At 43.9% G+C, this 18,858-nt stretch overlaps 1 protein-coding gene across 1 annotated transcript in view; it reads left to right on the top strand.

The window, feature by feature from the left end:
• LOC144599607 (uncharacterized) overlaps positions 1 to 13,569 on the top strand; it is a 37,150-nt gene extending 23,581 nt beyond the window's left edge. Inside the window, exons 2-3 of the mRNA XM_078410710.1 lie at positions 8,447 to 8,513; positions 10,695 to 13,569. Of these exons, the coding sequence (XP_078266836.1) occupies positions 8,482 to 8,513; positions 10,695 to 11,508 (846 nt within the window). The 5' untranslated portion in view covers positions 8,447 to 8,481 and the 3' untranslated portion in view covers positions 11,509 to 13,569. The remainder of the gene's footprint in view (positions 1 to 8,446; positions 8,514 to 10,694) is intronic.
• The last annotated feature ends 5,289 nt before the right edge of the window (positions 13,570 to 18,858 follow it).

The following is an 18,858-nucleotide window of genomic DNA, read 5'->3' as shown; positions in this document are numbered from 1 at the left end:
AAAATAAACCAAGGCAAAAAAGAGACTACAGACTTTGGTTATTGAGTAGAACTATCACTCATGGAAAAAAATATGTTTTTATGTCTGGCTGTGGCTGATACCCCTGTAATTGGGCACCTCTCTATGAGACTCCATGAATACAGTGTCAGAGCAGAGTCAAACTAACAGGGACAAGCAGTTCTGGAACTTTAACTCTTCAATATTGGTTACTGTTTGCACTACAGTATCAAGCTAACACAAAAGGAGGGAAATGTGGCTTTGTTAATCTTCTCTGGTCATTTAGAGGTATGCTTTCTTCGATATGTGTTGCAGGATTAAACTGGTAGTCCCTTTCTGCTTTAAGACCTTTGATGGATGGTACATAAATAGCAAAGGTTTGGAGGAATACAGGTCATGCGGAGGCAAGTGGTACTAGCTTGACAAGGCAACTTGGTCAGCATGGATGCGGTGGGCTGGAGTGCCGTATAGTTCTATGACTCCTACCTTTGTACTATTCTGTCTAATGAGTAAATGCGTGATATAACAGTAATTAGTACTGGTTTATTATTGTCACATAGAGGAAAGCTTTTTTTTTGCGTGCGAGCCAGTCAAATCATACTAGGCAGGAGTTCAGACAAACTATATGGATTTCTCCAAGGCCATAGATAAGGTTCCACATGGTAGGCTGCTTTGGTAGGGTAGATGGCATGGGATCCAGGAAGAGCTAGCAAAATGGATACAGAATTGGCTTCATGAAAGGAAGCAGAGTGGTGATGGAAGGGTGTTTTCAGACTGGAGGCCTGTGATAAGCGGTGTGCCTCATGGATCGGTACTGGGCCCATTGCTGTTTGTGGTTTATATCAATGATTTAGATAAGAATGCACAAGGCACGATTAGTAAATTTGCAGTCACAAGTGGGTGGTATTATAAATAGTGAGGATGGTTATCAAAATTCGTAGCAGGCTCTACATCAGCTGTGCAAGCGGGGTAAGGAATGGCTTACAGAGTTTAATGCAGATAACTGCATGGTATTGCATTTATGAAATCAAACTAAGGCAGGACTTTCACTATGAATGGTAGGACCCTGGGGAGTGTTGTAGAGCAGAGGGATCGAGGAGTACAGGTACATTGGTCCCTAACAGTAGATAAGGTGGTCAAGAAGTCTTTTGCCCTTCATCAGTCCCTCGTCATTCAGGGTATTAGGACGTTATGCTACTGTTGTGAGGCCACACTTGTAGTACTGTGTAGGAAGGAACTGCAGATGCTGGTTTGCACTGAAGATAGACATAAAATACTGGAATAACTCAACAGGAGTAAGTCAGTGCCCGCTGAGTTACTTCAGCATTTTGAGTCTATCTTGTAGTACTGTGTTCAGTTTTGGTCACCCTGCTGTAGGAAGGATGTTATTAAGCTGGAAAGAGTGCAGAGAGAATTTACGGAGATATTGCCAGACCTTGAGGGGTTGAGCTAGAGGGAAAGGTTGGGCAGACTAGCACTTTATTTCTTGGAGTGCAGGAGGCTGAGTGGCGATCCTATGTAGGGGTGTAAAATCATGAAGGGAATTGATTGGGTGGATGTCTTTTATGCAGGATAGGGGAATAAAAAACAAGAGGACATATGTTCAAGGTGAGAAAACAAGATTTAATACGAACCCAAGGAGTAACAGTCACTCAGAGAATGATGGATATATTGAATGAATTGCCAGAGAGGTTGAGGCAGGTACTATAACAGAACTGAAAAGACATTTGTGTAGGAAAGAACTGTAGATGCTGGTTTAAATCGAAGGTAGACACAGAATGTTGGAGTAACTTAGCAGGACAGGCTGCATCTCTGGAGAGAAGGAATGGGTGACTTTTCGGGTTGAGACCCTTCTTCAGACTGATGTCAGGAGAGGGGGCGGGACAGAGATAGAATGTAGTCGGAGACAGTAAGACTGGTGGGAGAACTGGGAAGGGGGAGAGGATGGAGAGAGAGGGAAAACAAGGGTTATTTGAAGTTAGAGAAGTCAAAGTTCATACCGCTGGGGTGTAAGCTACCCAAGCAAAATATGAGGTGCTGTTCCTCCAATTTGTGCTGGGCCTCACTCTGACAATGGAGGAGGCCCAGGATAGAAAGGTCAGATTGGGAATGGGAGGGGGAGTTAAAGTGCTGAGCAACCGGGAGATCAGGTAGGTCAAGGCGGACTGAGCGGAGTTGTTCAGCAAAACGATCACCTAGCCTGCACTTGGTCTTGCCGATTTACAGAAGTTGACACCTGGAACAGGTGATACAGTAGATGAGGTTGGAGGAGGTGCAAGTGAACTCTGCCTCACCTGAAAAGACTGTCAGGGTCCTTGGATGAAGTCGAGGGGGGAGGTAAAGGGACAGGTGTGGCATCTCCTGCTGTTGCAGGGGAAAGTACCTGGGGAGGGGGTGGTTTGGATGGGAAGGGATGAGTTGACAGGGAGTTGTGAAGGGAATGGTCTCTGCGGAAAGCAGAAAGGGGTGGAGATGGGGCCAGTAGTGGGATCCCGTTGGAACTGGCGAAAGTGTTGGAGGATTATATGCTGTATGCGACGGCTGATGGGGTGGAAGGTGAGGACAAGGGAGACTCTGTCTTTGTTGCAAATGGGGGGAGAGGAGTAAGAGCGGAGCTGTGGGATATCGAGGAGACGCTAGTGAGAGCCTCATCTATAATAGAAAAGGGGAATCCCCATTTCCTAAAGAATGAGGACATTTCCGATGACCTGGTATGGAAAACCTCATCCTGGGCGCAGATGCGGCGTAGACGGAGGAATTGGGAGTAGGGGATAGAGTCTTTACAGGAAGCAAGGTGGGAAGAAGTGTAGCCTAGATAGCTATGGGTGTCAGTAGGTTTGTAGTAGATGTCAGTCAATAGTCTGTCTCCTGTAAGGAGACGGTGAGTTCTAGAAACAGTAGGGAGATGTCGGAGATGGTCCAGCATCTAACACTGCCCCCCAGCTTCATGTCATCCGCAAACTTGGAGATGTTGCATTCAATTCCCTCGTCCAAATCATTAATATATATTGTAAATAGCTGGGGTCCCAGCACTGAGCCTTGCGGTACCCCACTAGTCACTGCCTGCCATTCTGAAAAGGACCCGTTTATTCCTACTCTTTGCTTCCTGTCTGCCAGCCAGTTCTCTATCCACATCAATACTGAACCCACAATACCGTGTGCTTTAAGTTTGCATACTAATCTCTTATGTGGGACCTTGTCGAAAGCCTTCTGGAAGTCCAAAGTAATATAACACATCCACTGGTTCTCCCTTATCCACTCTACTAGTTACATCCTTGAAAAATTCTATAAGATTCGTCAGACATGATTTACCTTTCATAAATCCATGCTGATAAAGTCAGGGACCTTATCAAAGGCTTTCTGAAAGTCCAGGTAGACTACATCCACTGGCTCTCCCTTGTCCATTTTCCTAGTTACATTCTCAAAAAATTCCAGAAGATTAATCAAGCATGATTTCCCCTTCATAAATCCATGCTGACTCGGACCGATCCTGTTACTGCTATCCAAATGTGCTGCTATTTCATCTTTTATAATTGACTCCAGCATCTTCCCAACCACCGATGTCAGACTAATTGGTCTATAATTCCCTGTTTTCTCTCTCCCTCCTTTCTTAAAAAATGGGAAGTTGATGAAGTCAGCGAGTTCTGCATGAGTGCAGGAAGTAGCACCGATGCAGTCGTCTTTGTAGTGGAGGTAGAGTTCGGGGATAGGGCCAATGTACACCTAGAACAGGGATTGTTCGACGTACCCTACAAAGAGGCATAGTGGGGGCCCGTGCGAGTGCCCATAGCAACGTCTTGGATTTGGAGGAAGTGGGAGGAGTCGAAGAAGTTGTTGAAGGTAAGCACCAGCTCTGCTAGGCAGAGGAGATGTAAATGTAAAAAAACCTTTATTGTCACTACACAAAGTACAGCGAAATTAAAGCAGTCCAGATGATGCAATCACACACAGCAGACAGTACAAAGGATAAACCTTTATCCATAACAAGCTAAACCTAATCTACTGAATTAAACAAACTGACCTCTAATACAATATAGACAAAGCAATTACAATACGGTCAAGGCAGTGTACAGTGCAATCAAGACAGCAAGTTATTGCACAGCAATGAGACCTAACATATTTAAAATGCATCGGTATTTACAATAAATAATGTAATTAAATATAATTAAATATAAGGTGCGATCGGGTGTAACATGTAATAAGTTCAGCAAATGTTAAGCAGTAGGATGTAAACATGTATTAAATTGAGGCTTATGTTTTCTGACAAGTAACTGACAGTGTTCCGATCAGTTCCGTTCCTTCCATTCAGTTTTATGTGAGTGTCTGGCAGTGTTCAGCTCACGTATGATGCTGGGGTAGAAGCTGTTCTATTAGTCCGTGATGTAATGGACCTGAACCGTCTACCAGAGGGCAGCAGTTCGAGCAGCTGATGACCAGGGTGGGAAGGATCCCTCAGGATGTTGGCTGTTCTGCTGAAGCAGCGGACGGTGTAAAGTTCCTCTAGAGAGGGCAGTGGGCAACCAATGATTTTCTTTGCAGAGTTGATGACCCTCTGAAGGGCTTTCTTGTCTGCCTCTGAGCTGCTGGTGTACCACATAGAAATACTGTACGTCAGCACACTCTCGATGGTGCAACGGTAGAAAGTCACTAGCAGCTGCTCTTGCAGGTTGTTCTTCCTGAGGATCCTCAGAAAGTAGAGCCGATGCTGTGCCTTTTTGACTGCCGCTATGGTGTTTGTGGTCCAGGAGAGATCCTCAGCAATATGCGTGCCCTGGAACTTGAAGGCAGGGACCCTTTCCACACAAACCCCGCTGATATGCAGTGGTGTGTAGCCCGTATTGTGTCTTCGGAAGTCTATTATGAGTTCTTTTGTCGTGGAAGGATTCAGAGCCAGATTGTTTTCCGCACACCATCCTATCAGTTTTTGGACCATCTCTGTAGGCTGTCTCGTCATCTCCTGAGACGAGTCCAACCACAGTCGTGTCATCCGCAAACTTGATGATGGTGTTGGTAGGATGAGTGGGGATGCAGTCATGGGTGTAGAGAAGGGGGCTCAACACGCATCCTTGTGGGTAGCCGGTGCTGATTGTGAGAGTGGAGGATGTGTGAGGGCCTAATCTGACCATCTGGGGCCGATTGGTCAGGAAGTCCTTAATCCAGTTACAGATAGATTGGGAGAGTCCTAAATCAATTAGTTTAGAAACCAGTCTGTCCGTGATGACCGTGTTAAATGCTGAACTATAATCTATGAAGAGCATCCTCACGTAACTGCTCTGCCGCTCAAGATGGGTCAGTAGTAATGGCGTCCTCTATAGACCTGTTTGATCTGTAAGCAAATTGGTGTGGATCGATAGTGGCTGAGAGGCTGGCTTTGATGTGCTCTTGGACCAGCTTCTCAAAGCACTTCATAATGACTGGGGTTAGTGCAACAGGACGGTAGTTGTTGAGATCACGGATGACTGGTTTCTTTGGCAGTGGGATTATTGTTGCGGATTTCAGGCAGGATGGGATGATGGCTTTGGACAGGGACAGGTTGAAGATCTTCGTGAAGACCACTGAGAGCTGGTCTGCACATTCTTTCAACACCCAGTATTGGAAGATGGAAATTGGCTGGTTTCTGCAGTCGAGGAAGAAACGGAGGGCTTTAAGACCTTCCTGGTGGGGGATGGAGGTGTAGAGTGACTGGACATCCATAGTAAAGATGAGTCAAGTCAAGTCAAGTCAAGTCAATTTTATTTGTATAGCACATTTAAAAACAACCCACGTTGACCAAAGTGCTGTACATCTGATTAGGTTCCAATGGAAAAAAAAAGAAACATACAGTAGCACGCAAACAGTTCACAGCGCCTCCTCAATGAGCCTCAATGAGCCTCAAACGCTAGGGAGTAGAAATAGGTTTTGAGCCTGGACTTAAAGGAGTCGATGGAGGGGGCAGTTCTGATGGGGAGAGGGATGCTGTTCCACAGTCTAGGAGCTGCAACCGCAAAAGCGCGGTCACCCCTGAGCTTAAGCCTAGACCGCGGGATAGTGAGTAGCCCCAAGTCGGCCGACCTGAGGGACCTGGAGTTATAGAGGGGGGTTAGAAGATTTTTGATGTGGGGGGGGAGTGTCCATTTAGGGCTTTATACGTGAATAGGAGGAGCTTGAAGTTGATTCTGTACTGTACAGGGAGCCAGTGGAGAGAGGCCAGAATCGGGGTGATGTGGTCCCTTTTACGGGTACCCGTCAGGAGTCTCGCTGCGGCGTTTTGGACCAGTTGTAGGCGGGACAGGGAAGATTGGCTGATCCCAGTGTATAGGGAGTTGCAGTAGTCTAGGCGGGAGGAAATGAAAGCGTGAATGATTTTTTCTGTGTCGTCGAATTGGAGGAAAGGTTTGATTTTAGCTATGGTTCGAAGTTGGAAGAAGCTGGCTTTTACCACAGCGTTGACTTGCTTATCAAATTTTAATGCAGAGTCAAATATCATGCCGAGGTTTTTGACATGCGGTTTGACTAGGCAGGGTAGACTTCCAAGACTGCCTGTTATCAATTTGATGGAGTCGGGGGGGGGGGGGGGGGGGGGCCGAATAGGATGACCTCAGACTTGCTCTCATTTAATTGGAGGAAGTTCTGTGCCATCCAACATTTTATGTCCTCAAGGCAGTGTGAGAGGCTGTTTAAATTTGACTGGTTGTTGGGTTTCAGGGGGAGGTAAAGCTGAGTGTCATCGGCATAGCAGTGGAAAGAAATGCCGTGCCTTTGAATGATTTGGCCAAGGGGGAGCATGTATAGAGAGAAGAGAATGGGGCCTAGGATGGAGCCTTGTGGAACTCCGCAGGAGAGGCTAGCTGGAGCAGAGGAATAACTGCCTATGTTGATGGCGAAACTCCTATCTTTGAGGTACGAAGCGAACCAGCTCAGGGCAGTGCCATCAATGCCAACCGCGTACAGGAGACGGTCAATAAGGATGGTGTGGTCCACTGTATCGAACGCTGCGCTGAGGTCGAGAAGGAGCAGGATTGCACAGTCGCCAGTGTCGATGGCGAGAAGCAGGTCGTTGTGTACCTTCAAGGCAGACTCTGTGCTGTGGTGGGCTCTGAAACCTGACTGGAAACTTTCCAGGATGGTGTTTTGGTGCAGGTAGGGCACTAATTGGTTTAGAATTGCCTTTTCAAGGACTTTTGACAGGAATGGCAGTTTGGAAATGGGTCTGTAGTTGCTAGGCAAGGTGGGGTCTAGGTTAGGTTTTTTCAGTAGGGGCTGGACCACCGCGTGCTTGAAACTGGTTGGAACAGTGCCAGTGGCCAGAGAACTGTTGATAATAGAGAGGATGCTGGGACCGGCTATTGCAGAAGGGCAGTGGGGGCAGGATCAAGGGAGTGGGGGCCTGGAAAACGGAAGTCGTTGAAGAGATGAAGAGCGTGTGAGGTGTCTTGGACATGGGTGGAGAGGGGCTGGACCAGGGGGGATGGGATGGAGTTGAGGTATGTGGAAATTAAATCGGTGGGACATGAACAAGCAGAAACAATGGGTCTGCCAGGGCAGTTCTGTTTGTGGATTTTGGGGAGAAGATAAAATCGGGCCGTGCGGGGCTGGGGAACGATAAGGTTGGAGGCGTTAGAGGGCAGAGAGCCGGAAGTAATAAAATCAGAAATGGTGTGTGATATTAAGGTCTGGTGCTCGTCTGTGGAGTCATGGTCCAAGGATAAGTTGGAAATTAGAAGATATTTGGATAGGTATATGGATAGGGAAGGGATATAGGCCAGAAGCATGCAAATGGGGCATCTTGGTTGGCAGGGATGAATTGCGTCGAAGGGCCTGTTTCCGCGCCATATGACTCTAAGAGGAAATGACCTTGGTAAAACTGGCCCTTAAGAATACGCTGCTCTCAATTAATGCAGCAGTTTAAGACGAAATTGAAACAGTCAGTTAGTTGCCACTCCTGGTTATTATCTACTAATTAATAAAAGAGCAAATGCTAAAAATGTGTTACAGCATATGGAAAGTCAGGTTAATGTTATGATAGAAACCTTCCACCAGAACTAGAAAGCAGGACATAAGACAAAAAATATATTTAAATTAACTTTCTGCTGTTTTTTATCATTTTAGTATTCCCTCTTTGCACATCATGCAATTATTTCATCGTCTCCATGCTTCGCATTTGTTAGTTACACATCTGCCGAAATAGCACATCATCCATTCCTAACTCTAAATCATTCTGAGCAGCATTCAGCAGGGAAATGGAAATGCCAAGTACTTACTTTCAATTTCCATTTTTATTTGACTTCTGCATTTTGCATTTTGGTTTGTCATTCATATTTTGCCTTCCCCTTGAAGTTATCCAAGAGGATTGAATCAGATCACATATTATACACCTTAGCACTGTTAACAAAACATGCCATCATTGTGCTTGTGCTTAATCATTTCAATTCCTTGTTGTCATGTCATGTTTTCTTTTAATTTTAAACAGCATATGCTTCCCAGGATTTGACAACTGCTGCTCAGATGGGGTGCAGATGCTGTAGAATGATAAGAAGGTGAGGAAAAAGTGTTTTGGAGTCGACATAATCAGGACAATGTAATATTAATTTTCTTCCTCATAATGCTTACAAATCTCAGCATCTATATTGTGCCATGTTTGAGCTCAAGTCCTAAATGACTGTTTATTTTTTTTGCTACTTCATCCAACTTTGCTGGCCTAGTTTAAGCTGACTGGGTCCACATAACACCAGACAGTGCACAGTTCAGCTGATCAGCACATGTGTGGTCAAATGTGAAGTCCAACAGGAAGTGCGGTGAGATTTTCTTCTTCAAGGTAGTGCCATGAGATCAGGGATGAACCGTTTCCAATTCAGCTATGTGGATTCTAGGTTTACTGTTGAGGCCAAAATGGAAACTGCACCACTAATGAAGCAGAAGATGCCTAGGAAGGCAGGTGTGTGGGTAATTATTTTTCCTGTGACAAAGCTCATAATAGAATGATTATATCCAGGGATTGTGTTGTGGATGCAAACAATGGGGTTTGCTTAGCGAGCTAAATACGACTCGGGCCTCAGTGCTGGATATTCTATTTCCTTGGGAGAGGACATTGACATAGATTTGCTAAGACTTCCAGTGAAATTGGAGGAGTTGTCAGAAACCGCATTGGCGGGATCTTTCCAGGGCCTTGAAGCATCTGCAATGGAGAATCCAGGATTCAGAACAAATCGGAGAACAAGAATCCCTGCTGCCTATTAGACCATGAGTTTTTTCCAACACCCATTTCCACAATTAGTCAAAGGTTACAATAAAAACGGTGCATTTTATCTTTGAAGCCTTCACTGAGCAATGGCTCCCAAGATATAATAAATGATCCACATTTTCCATCGTCTTGTCATGAATCTTTACTGTCAGAGGACAGAATGGCCCAGCAGGTGGAGGTTTGCAAGGGATTGAGGCCCATGCTCGACCCATGCTTGTACCTTGGCCTCCAAGTGTGCACAAACTCAAATGTCATCTACATATTGCTGAGATTCAGTGTAGTTGCCATAGGCCCAAAAGGTTCCCAATAATTCTGAAAATTAGATTAAGTCCCATGGGAAGTTTGTTGGGGGTGATGTGCAACGTTTCAGAGAGAAAGATTTGAAAAAGGATCGGGGCAGTGACGTAACATTGTTTAACATGAGTCTTCACCGAGATTAACTGTTGCACCATGCTGGGTATTCGACCTTCTTCTGCGCCACCAACTTAGCACTGAGTCCAATGATGGAGCAATGACATGTGGAGCAGGAGGCTGATATACTCAGCATACAGGCACTCTGTGTTACACCCCAGACTGAGCAATGAGACACCATTCATTTGGTGAGATTCCATGAGGTCACTGACTCTGAAAAATGGCAGGTGAATGTAAATGATGCATATATTTTGCTTTAATGTTTCAAAGGTTTTTGACACTGATGGGTTTTCAAAGGGAATAGGGGTGTCCAGAGAGTAATTTCTCAAGATTCAACACCGGAATTCTGCACAAAGCTCCCTCTGTCCTGCAGGATGTCCTTCAGAAGCAGACAGTTAATAATAATAATAATATAATAATAAACATTTATTTTATATAGCGCTTTTCCAAGTGCTCAAAGGCGCTTTACAAAACAGTCATGACATAAAAACAAACAGACGAACTGTCCTGACGGAGAAGCGGCGAACAAATAGCGCCAGCGTCCTCTCACGTCAGGGTCCGGTAGTTAGCTCAGCCAGCTCTTCATACCAGACCAGGTAGGCAGGCACCCAGCAGTGCATTTACAATCATGTATTGTCTTTCCGCTGACTGGTTAGCATGCAACAAAAGCTTTTCATTGTACCTCGGTGATCAGTGTGGACGCAGACTCAGTGAGCCAAAGGATCTGTTTCCATGCTGTATCTCTAAACTAAACTAAAACCAAACCCCATCTCATTAAACATTTTCCATACCTTCGATTGGAACAGTGCAGAACAAATTATGGCTCACCGTTCACTAGTTAATACAGCACCAACCAGGAACTGCCTGGCCCACATTATTCATATCATATGATGAATTATTCCACTAATCTAGAAGTGAAGCCACAAGAGGTTTTGATCTCAAAACGGAAGGACAACATAAACATAGAATCCACCACATAACCCACTGTTAACATTTGCTTAACAAATCATTCACCCCTTCAAACATACACAGATGCAGAGACAGATTATTTTTGTATTTGCTTCAGGTACATCTTCGGACCAGCTATTGGAGAACTGCCATCCACTGTGAGAAATGAAATTAATTGTCGAAACAATGACGTTAAACATGAGAGCGCATTCCACAACAAGGACAAGAGTAACAATATTGTTGCTTCAGCTTCGGACAAAGTGATAAACTTGGAAGAACAAGATGCAGAAATAAAAATAAGGGAACGTAATGCATCGAAGAAAAATATGGCATGTGTGCAAAATAGGATTGTTGAAAATGTCAGTGACAGCACAGTCAATGGTGCAACACATGTGCTGAATAACAACCAAGTGCAGAAAGCTTCGAGTGAAATGGCACCACACCCCACCAATACAAAGTCCTGCTCCTTGTATAATATAAAAGCTGCAAATAAAAATGAAATGGTACATCAGCATGACCCAGGAATTGAAAGTGATTGTCTCACAGTCAATGGACTCTCCACACATTATCCCGCTGAAGTTATTGCTGGTGTTCCAGAAGGAGAGAAAGCAGTAGACAATCATAAAATTTCCAACAAAAATAACGACAAATTATCGTCCATTGGGCTTGATGAAGTAATTGAAAATAATTTGGAAACTGACAGCGATGAAATCAAAGGTTTATCTGACCCATCTTCCAATGGAAAGATGAACGCTTTAAATGGATACAAAGATCTAGAGCACACTCCTCCTCTCATTGATGGGGAATTCATCAAGAACTTGCATGAAGAGGAGCAATTCAGCCTAGAGATTGAAGATGCAGAGGTGGCTGCTGCACTTGCGGCACTGGAGGCTGCAACAGCTGGAGAAGATGATGAACTGGAGGACTACTGAATCAGAGCACACTTGAAGAATGCAAGATAAATTTGGGCATCAAATGACATTCCTAGTCACCAGAATAACTGGACTCCAAAGAGTCTCTTTAAAATGTTGTAAAGTCATTTTTTTAATATAATAAAAAATATTCCAAAAGGTAGAAGCAGAAATATGTGTCAGAGGTTATGGGAAGAAGGCAGGAGAATGGGGTTAGGAGGGAGAGATAGATCAGCCATGATTGAACGGGGGAGTAGACTTGATGGGCCGAATGACCTAATTCTACTATCCCTTATGACCTTATCACCTAAATCTTTGGACCTGCCATTGTAGAATGAATGTGGGAGAACAAGGATCTTGCAACAGAACTGACTTTGCTGGAGTATCTGTGAATTATGTCTTAGACACTTATGCTGGGTGACCTCACTAATTCAATTACAGTTTGGGTTCTTAGTAGAGTAGAGCATTCAGAAGAGTATGCCACAGTAGTTACATGGAGGAAATGCTGGCTATATCCTCCTAAAGAGTTAGGGAAGATAAATGATTCTTTTATTCATTCATAGGACATGGGCATTGCTGGCAAGGACTTCTTTTTTTCCCCCAAAGGTCTTGGTGAGTTGCCTTCTTGAAGGACTGCAGTCCATGTGGCGATAGTTCCTCCACTGAGATGTTACATTGGAAGTTTCATACAGAAAATCATCCCCTTAAATTGTCTTTTCTTTGAATGGATCAGTCACGGTAGACTATTTAACCCCTTAAAAGGGGCCTGCGCCACAGGGAGAGATTGAGCAGTCTAGGATTTTACTCCTTGAAGCATGGGAGGATGAGAGGTGATCTCATCGTGGTGTACAAAATCATGAGAGAAATAGATCATGTAAATGCACAGCATCTTCTACCCAGAATAGGGAAATTGAGAACCAGAGGACGTCGGTTTAAGGTGACGGGGGGGAAAAGATTTAATACGAACCTGAGGGGTAACTTTTTTTGACACAAGGTGTGGCGAGTGTATGGAGTGAGCTGCGCGAGGAGGTAGTTGAGACTGGTTACTATCCCAATGTTTAAGAAATATTTGGACAGGTACATGAATAGGATAGGTTTTGAGTGATATGGGCCAAATGCAGTCAAATGTGATTAGTGTAGATTGGGGCATGTTGGTCATCGTGGGCAAGTTGGGCCCCAGGGCTTGTTTCCACACTGTATGACTTGATGACTCTATACATGCAATGATTTTTATACCAATATGTTAAAATGTGAAATCATTTTAGATGAAGTTCCTGGTAGCATGATAGATTTTATATCTTGATACACTGAGCTAGGGAGGAGGGAAAGGTCTGCTATCCAGAATATACAAGATAGGTTGGTCCAACTGCAATTGCAGTTAATGCCTCGCATAAAAAAGGGTTAAAGTTCACACTGCATCATGTATTAAAGGTGTGTGTGACTGGAATATCAATAAAACCAAAAAAGGAGAGTAACAAAAATGATTTCATAATTTGATAAGGTAATATCTGGGCGTAGATGTTTTGGCCTGAAATAAATGGAACATTTAAGCAGCAACTTTAAAAATGACATCGAGAGAAGAAAATGAATCATATTTTTGGCTCTTACAAGAAACTGCACAAAATGTAAGTGATGAGGAGTATAGTTGTAACAAACACACCCAAAACTGCCACACAAATCGTTGTCAGAACCAATAAATTGTTTTGTATAAAATGCAATATGTGTACCAGTTGCAAATGAAAACTCATTATTCTCACAGGGAATGAGAATGAGCATTCTGGACCAAATATTCTCAGGCGTGTTTAACTGAGAATTTTGTATAATATATTTATTCAATATATTTTAAATAGCAGATTGATGTGTATGTAACTTTTCTACAAGTAACAATGTTTTATGAAGTTTATTATGCAGCATGCTTGGGTTAACAAGTAGCAGCAGAGAAAATAAGTTAATCATTTGTCCATTTAAAACACTGTTGATGTGAAAGATGTTCAGTTATACAAGAAAACATGAAAAATCTATTATGATTTTGTTTCCTAACACTATTTGGTATGTAATAAAATGTTTGCTTAAAAATTTCAAATCCACCATCACATCATACTGTGTACTTTGGAAGGATCCATTTACGTATTGCTGAGACATCTGTAAGAATCCTCCCGTAAAGTTTTTTTCCCCCCAGTAAAAATTTATAGGATTCCGAATATTAATGTCATAATTTCTTCTTGCTTGGTATTTCTTCGTAATATTTTCCAATCAAGGTTTCACCCAATGTTGAGCTATTTACTGTAAACTTCAAGTTCTGCCTGGTTTCGAGCACTATATCAAGCACAGTTTTATTACTCTAGTGGTACCATCAGGGATTCACAAAAAATGTGGGAGCACTTCTCTGCTGGTAAATTTTGATTACAAATTGTTCTTCTTTTCCACAAACATACCCAGATATAGTCTTGGTGGTGGAATTTATCCTCATGAATACCAAAATGGTTGACAATTGTTGCTTTTGGTTGGTAAGGTAACAAACCATAACAATATTTGCTCACCAGGAGAGAAGAAAGGTTGTAACAATTGTTTGTTATAGACTGCAGGTGCTGTAATCTGGGGTAAAACACAAACTACTGGAGAAACTCAGTGGGCTAAGCAGCAAAGCAGAGGCAAGGGACCAGTTGATGATTCAGGTCAAGAACTTGCATCAGATTTGAGCATGAAGAGGGGAGATCGACAATATAAAGGGATGAGAGGGAGGGGTGAGAGTGTCAATAGGTAGAACCAGGGAGAAAAGGGCAGAGATGGAGTTGGGAGAAAGCAACTGTAAGATGATAGATAACAAAAGATGAGAAAGAAAAATGCAGATGGGCCAGGTGGGGGAGAGGGGAAGGTGGGAGTTCAGACAGGCTACAAGGTGATATGGAAAAACCTGAGCCTTCAGATGCTGCAACGATAAAGAAAGATGATAATCCGAAACAGGAAAGGGAGAGAAGATAGGCAGGTAGAACCAGTTGGTGTACCAGACAACTGGCAGGCAGCTGGAACTAAGTGGGATCATAAGGAGGGGAAAGGAGCATAAGTTCAGCAGGTTACCTGAAATTAGAAAATGTTGTGTTCATACCATTGGGTTGTAGATTGCCCAAGTAGAATAAGAACAGACATGTTGGTGTGGGAATGGAAGGGGTGATGAAATAGAATATAACTCCAAGGTCAGGATGATCTCAAAGCACAGGCATTTTGCAAAATGGTCATCATTATATGCTAGTGGGAACTGTGCGTTTGAGACATTATCAAGTTGGAGGCGACGAGGGGTGATCTCCTGCTGCTGAGATCTGTGATAGGGAAACAGTGGATCAGCGCTTATTAGTACGGTTATGTTCAAGAAATAGTTCTGAGGAAAGTTCTTAGGACTGCTGCCGAACACCTGCAAGGCAGAGGTTAGTTTATCCTCCATCTGCCTGCATTTGCCCATTATACCCCTCCTCACCTAGTTCCACCCATTGCCAGCATCCCTTGCCTTACCACACCCCCCTCCCCCACTACCACCTCTTTATACTGTCAGGATTAGATTGGCATGCTCCTTCTCCACCCTTGTCAAATGCATTTAGTGTCTTCCTGCAGATCAGCGAGACCAAGAGTAACAAGGCAACAGTTCATAAGTCATAGGAGGAGAATCAGGCCATTCAGCCCACTGAGTCTATGCCACCATTCAATCATGGCTGATCTATCTTTCCCTCTCAACCCCACTCTCCTGTCTTCTCCCCATAACCCTTGACACCCTTACTAATGAAGCATGTCAATCTCTGCCTTAAAAATACCCAATAACAGCCTTCACAGCCATCCGTGGCAATGAATTCCACAGATTCAGCACCCTCCAACAAAATAAATTCCTCCTCATCTCCTTTCTAAATGTACACCCTTTTATTCTGAAGCTTTGGCCCCTGGTCCTAGACTCTTCCCCCTGGTAGAAGCATCCTCTCTACATCCACTCTGTCCAGGCCTTTCACTATTCAGTAAGTTTCAATGAGGACCCCCCTCTTCCTTCTAAACTGCAATGTGTATAGGCCCAGTGCCATCAAATGCTCATCATATGGTAATCCAATCATCCCCAGGATCAGACTCAAACTTCCTAAGGACGCTATCCAACACTAACACATCCTTCCTCACATATGGAGCCCAAAACTGCTCACAATACTCCAAGTGCAGTCTAACCAGTGTCATAAAGCCTCAAAATTACATCCTTTTTATATTCTAGTCCTCTCAAAATAAATGCTAACACTGCATTCCCCTTCCTTACTTCTGATTCAACTTGCAAATTAAGCTTTTGGGACTCCCATGTCAGCACTCCCAAACTCCTATAACTCGGTGGGTGAAAAGGTATTTCCTCATCTCAGTCCTAAATGGCCTACCCCATATTCTTAAGCTGTGACCCCAGATTTGGACTCCAACATCAGGAACATGTTTCCTGCATCTAGCCTTGTCCAATCCCTTAAGAATGTAAGATGTTTCTATAAGATCTCCTCATCCTTCTAAATTACAGTGAATATATGCCCCGTCGATCCATTCTTTCATCATATGTCAGTCTTGTCATCTGATGAACCTATGCTGCATTGCAATAGCAAGAATGTCCTCCAAATTAGGAGAACAAAGCTACACACAATACTCCAAGTGTGGTCCCATCAGGGCCCTGTACAACTGCAATAGGACTTCCTTGCTCCTATACTCAAATCCTCTCGCTTTGAACGCTAACATGCCATTTGCTTTCTTCACTGCCTGCTGTACCTGAATGCTTACTTTCAATGACTGGTGTACGAGGACACTCAGGTCTCATTGCACCTCCCCTTTTCCTAATCTGACACCAGAGGTGTAGTCAACGACTTTGTTGAGTGGTGTGGGCTGAATCACCTGCAGCTCAACAAGACTAAGGAGTAGGTGGTGAACTTCAGGAGAGGAACACCCGTTCCCCATCTCCATTAATGGTGTGGATATGCACTTTACCAGGAAGTACAAATACCTTGGAGTGTACCAGGACAGTAAACTGGACTGGTCCAGGAATGCTGAGGCCCTGTACAAGAAGGGACAGAGCCAGCTGTACTTTTTAAGACGGCTCTGCTCCTTCGACGTCTGCAGTAAAATGCTGCATATGTTCTACCCATCGGTGGTAGCCAGGGCCATCTTCTTCGCTGCCGTGTGCTGGGGCAGCAGGGCCAAGGCCACGGACACTAATAGGATTAACAAGTTCATCAGGAAGGCGGGCCCCGTCCTGGGGGCGGAGTTGGATTCATGGGAGGTGGGCTTGGAGGAGAGGATGCTCCTCAAACTGCAGAACATCTTGGACAATAGAGCTCATCTCCTCCATGACACTGGTGAACCGGAGGAGTACCTTCAACGACAGACTGGTTCCACCAAGATGCAGGACAGAACGCCACAGGAGATCCTTCTTCCCTGTGGCTATCAAACTTTACAACTCCTCCTTATGTCGTGGGGTAGACTGAGACTGACCGACCCCCCCACTACCCCCCTCCCCCCTCCCCCCTCCCAATTTTTGCACATGCCCCAAGCCTTTCTACTCATCACTTTAATTTCATGTATTTTGTGTTTTTATGACGGTTGGCGGATCAATTTCCCTCCTAGGATAAATAAAGTTCTATCGCATCGTATTCAGATAATAATCAGCCTTCTTGATCTTGCCACCAAAGTGAATAGCCTCACATTTATCCACATTATACTGCATCTGCCATGCATCTGCCCACTCACCCAACCTATCCAAATCACCCCGCAGCCTCATAGAATCCTCCTCGCAGCTCACACTGCCACCCAGCTTTGTGTCATCCGCAAACTTGGCGATGTTACATTTAATTCCTTTGTCCAAATCATTAATATATATTGCAAATAACTGGGGTCCCAGCACTGAGCCTTGCGGCACCCCACTAGTCACTACCTGCCATTCTGAAAATTCCCCACTCATTAAGTCGTCAACCATTTTGCTACATCAATACCCTACCCCCAATACCATGTGTTCCAATTTTGCACAATAATCTCTTGTGGGGGACCTTGTCAAAGTCTTTTTGAAAGTCCAGATCCATCACATCCACTGGCTCTCCCTTATCCATTCTACTTGTTACATCCTCAAAAAAAATCCAGATTAGTCAAGCATGATTTCCCCTTCATAAATTCATGCTGACTTTGATCGATCCTGTCACTGCTTTCCAAATGCGCTGCTATTACATCTTTAATAATTGACTCAAGCACCTTCCCCACTACCGATGTCAGGCTAACTGGTCCACAATTCCCCATTTTCTCACTCCCTACTTTCTTAAAAAGTGGGGTTACATTAGCTACCCTCCAGTCCACAGGAACTGATCCAGATTCTATAGAACATTGGAAAATGATCACCAATGCATCCACGATTTCTTGGGTCACCTTCTTGAGTATTCTGGGATACAGACAATCAGACCCTGGGGATTTATCTGCCTTCAGTCCCAACAATTTACCTAACACCATTTCCTGACTAATGTGAATTTCCTTCAGTTCCTCCCTCACGCTAGATCCACGGTCCCCTAGTATTTCTGGGAGATTGTGCCTTCCTCAGTGAAAGCAGAACCAAAGTACTTGCTCAACTGGTCTGTCATTTCCTGTTTTTTCATTATAAATTCACAGGTTTCTGACTGAGGGACCTACATTTGTCTTCACTAATCTTTTCCTCTTCACATATCTAAAGAAGCTTTTACAATCAGTTTTTATATTAACCCCTTTTGTCCTCCTCTGTTGAATTCTAAATTTCTCCCAGTCCTCCAGTTTGCTGCTTCCTCTGGCCAATTTATATGCCTCTTCCTTGGATTTAACACTATCCCTAAGTTCCCTCGTTTATCAATGGTTGAGCCGCGTTCCGTGTTTTTTTTATTGCCAGGCAGGGATGAACAATTGTTGTAATTCATCCATGCAATCTTTAAATCTTTGCCATTGCATCTTCACCGTCATCCCTTTAAGTATCATTTGCCAGTCTATCCTAGCCAATTCCCATCTCAAACCATCAAAGTTACCTTTCTTTAAGTTCAGGACCCTTGTCCCAGAATTAACTGTGTCACTCTCCACCTTAATACAGAATTCCACCATATTATGGTCACTATTGCCCAATGGGCTTTGCACAAGGTTGCTAACTAATCCTTCCTCATTACACAATACCCAGTCTAGGATCGCCTGCTTTCTAGTTGGTTCCTCTTCATATCTGCTTTTGAAACCATCCTGTATACACCACAGGAAATCCTCCTCCTCAGTGTTGTTACTAATTTGGTTGGCCCAATTTATATGTAGATTAAAGTCACCCATGATAACTGCTCTACCTTTGCTACACGCATCCCTAATTTTCTGTTTGATGTTAACCCC

This window comes from Rhinoraja longicauda, chromosome 1, assembly GCF_053455715.1.
Source record: "Rhinoraja longicauda isolate Sanriku21f chromosome 1, sRhiLon1.1, whole genome shotgun sequence".
Taxonomy (NCBI): domain Eukaryota; kingdom Metazoa; phylum Chordata; class Chondrichthyes; order Rajiformes; family Arhynchobatidae; genus Rhinoraja; species Rhinoraja longicauda.
Note: the sequence above shows the minus strand (reverse complement) of the source record. Positions and strands in the feature narration are given on the sequence as shown.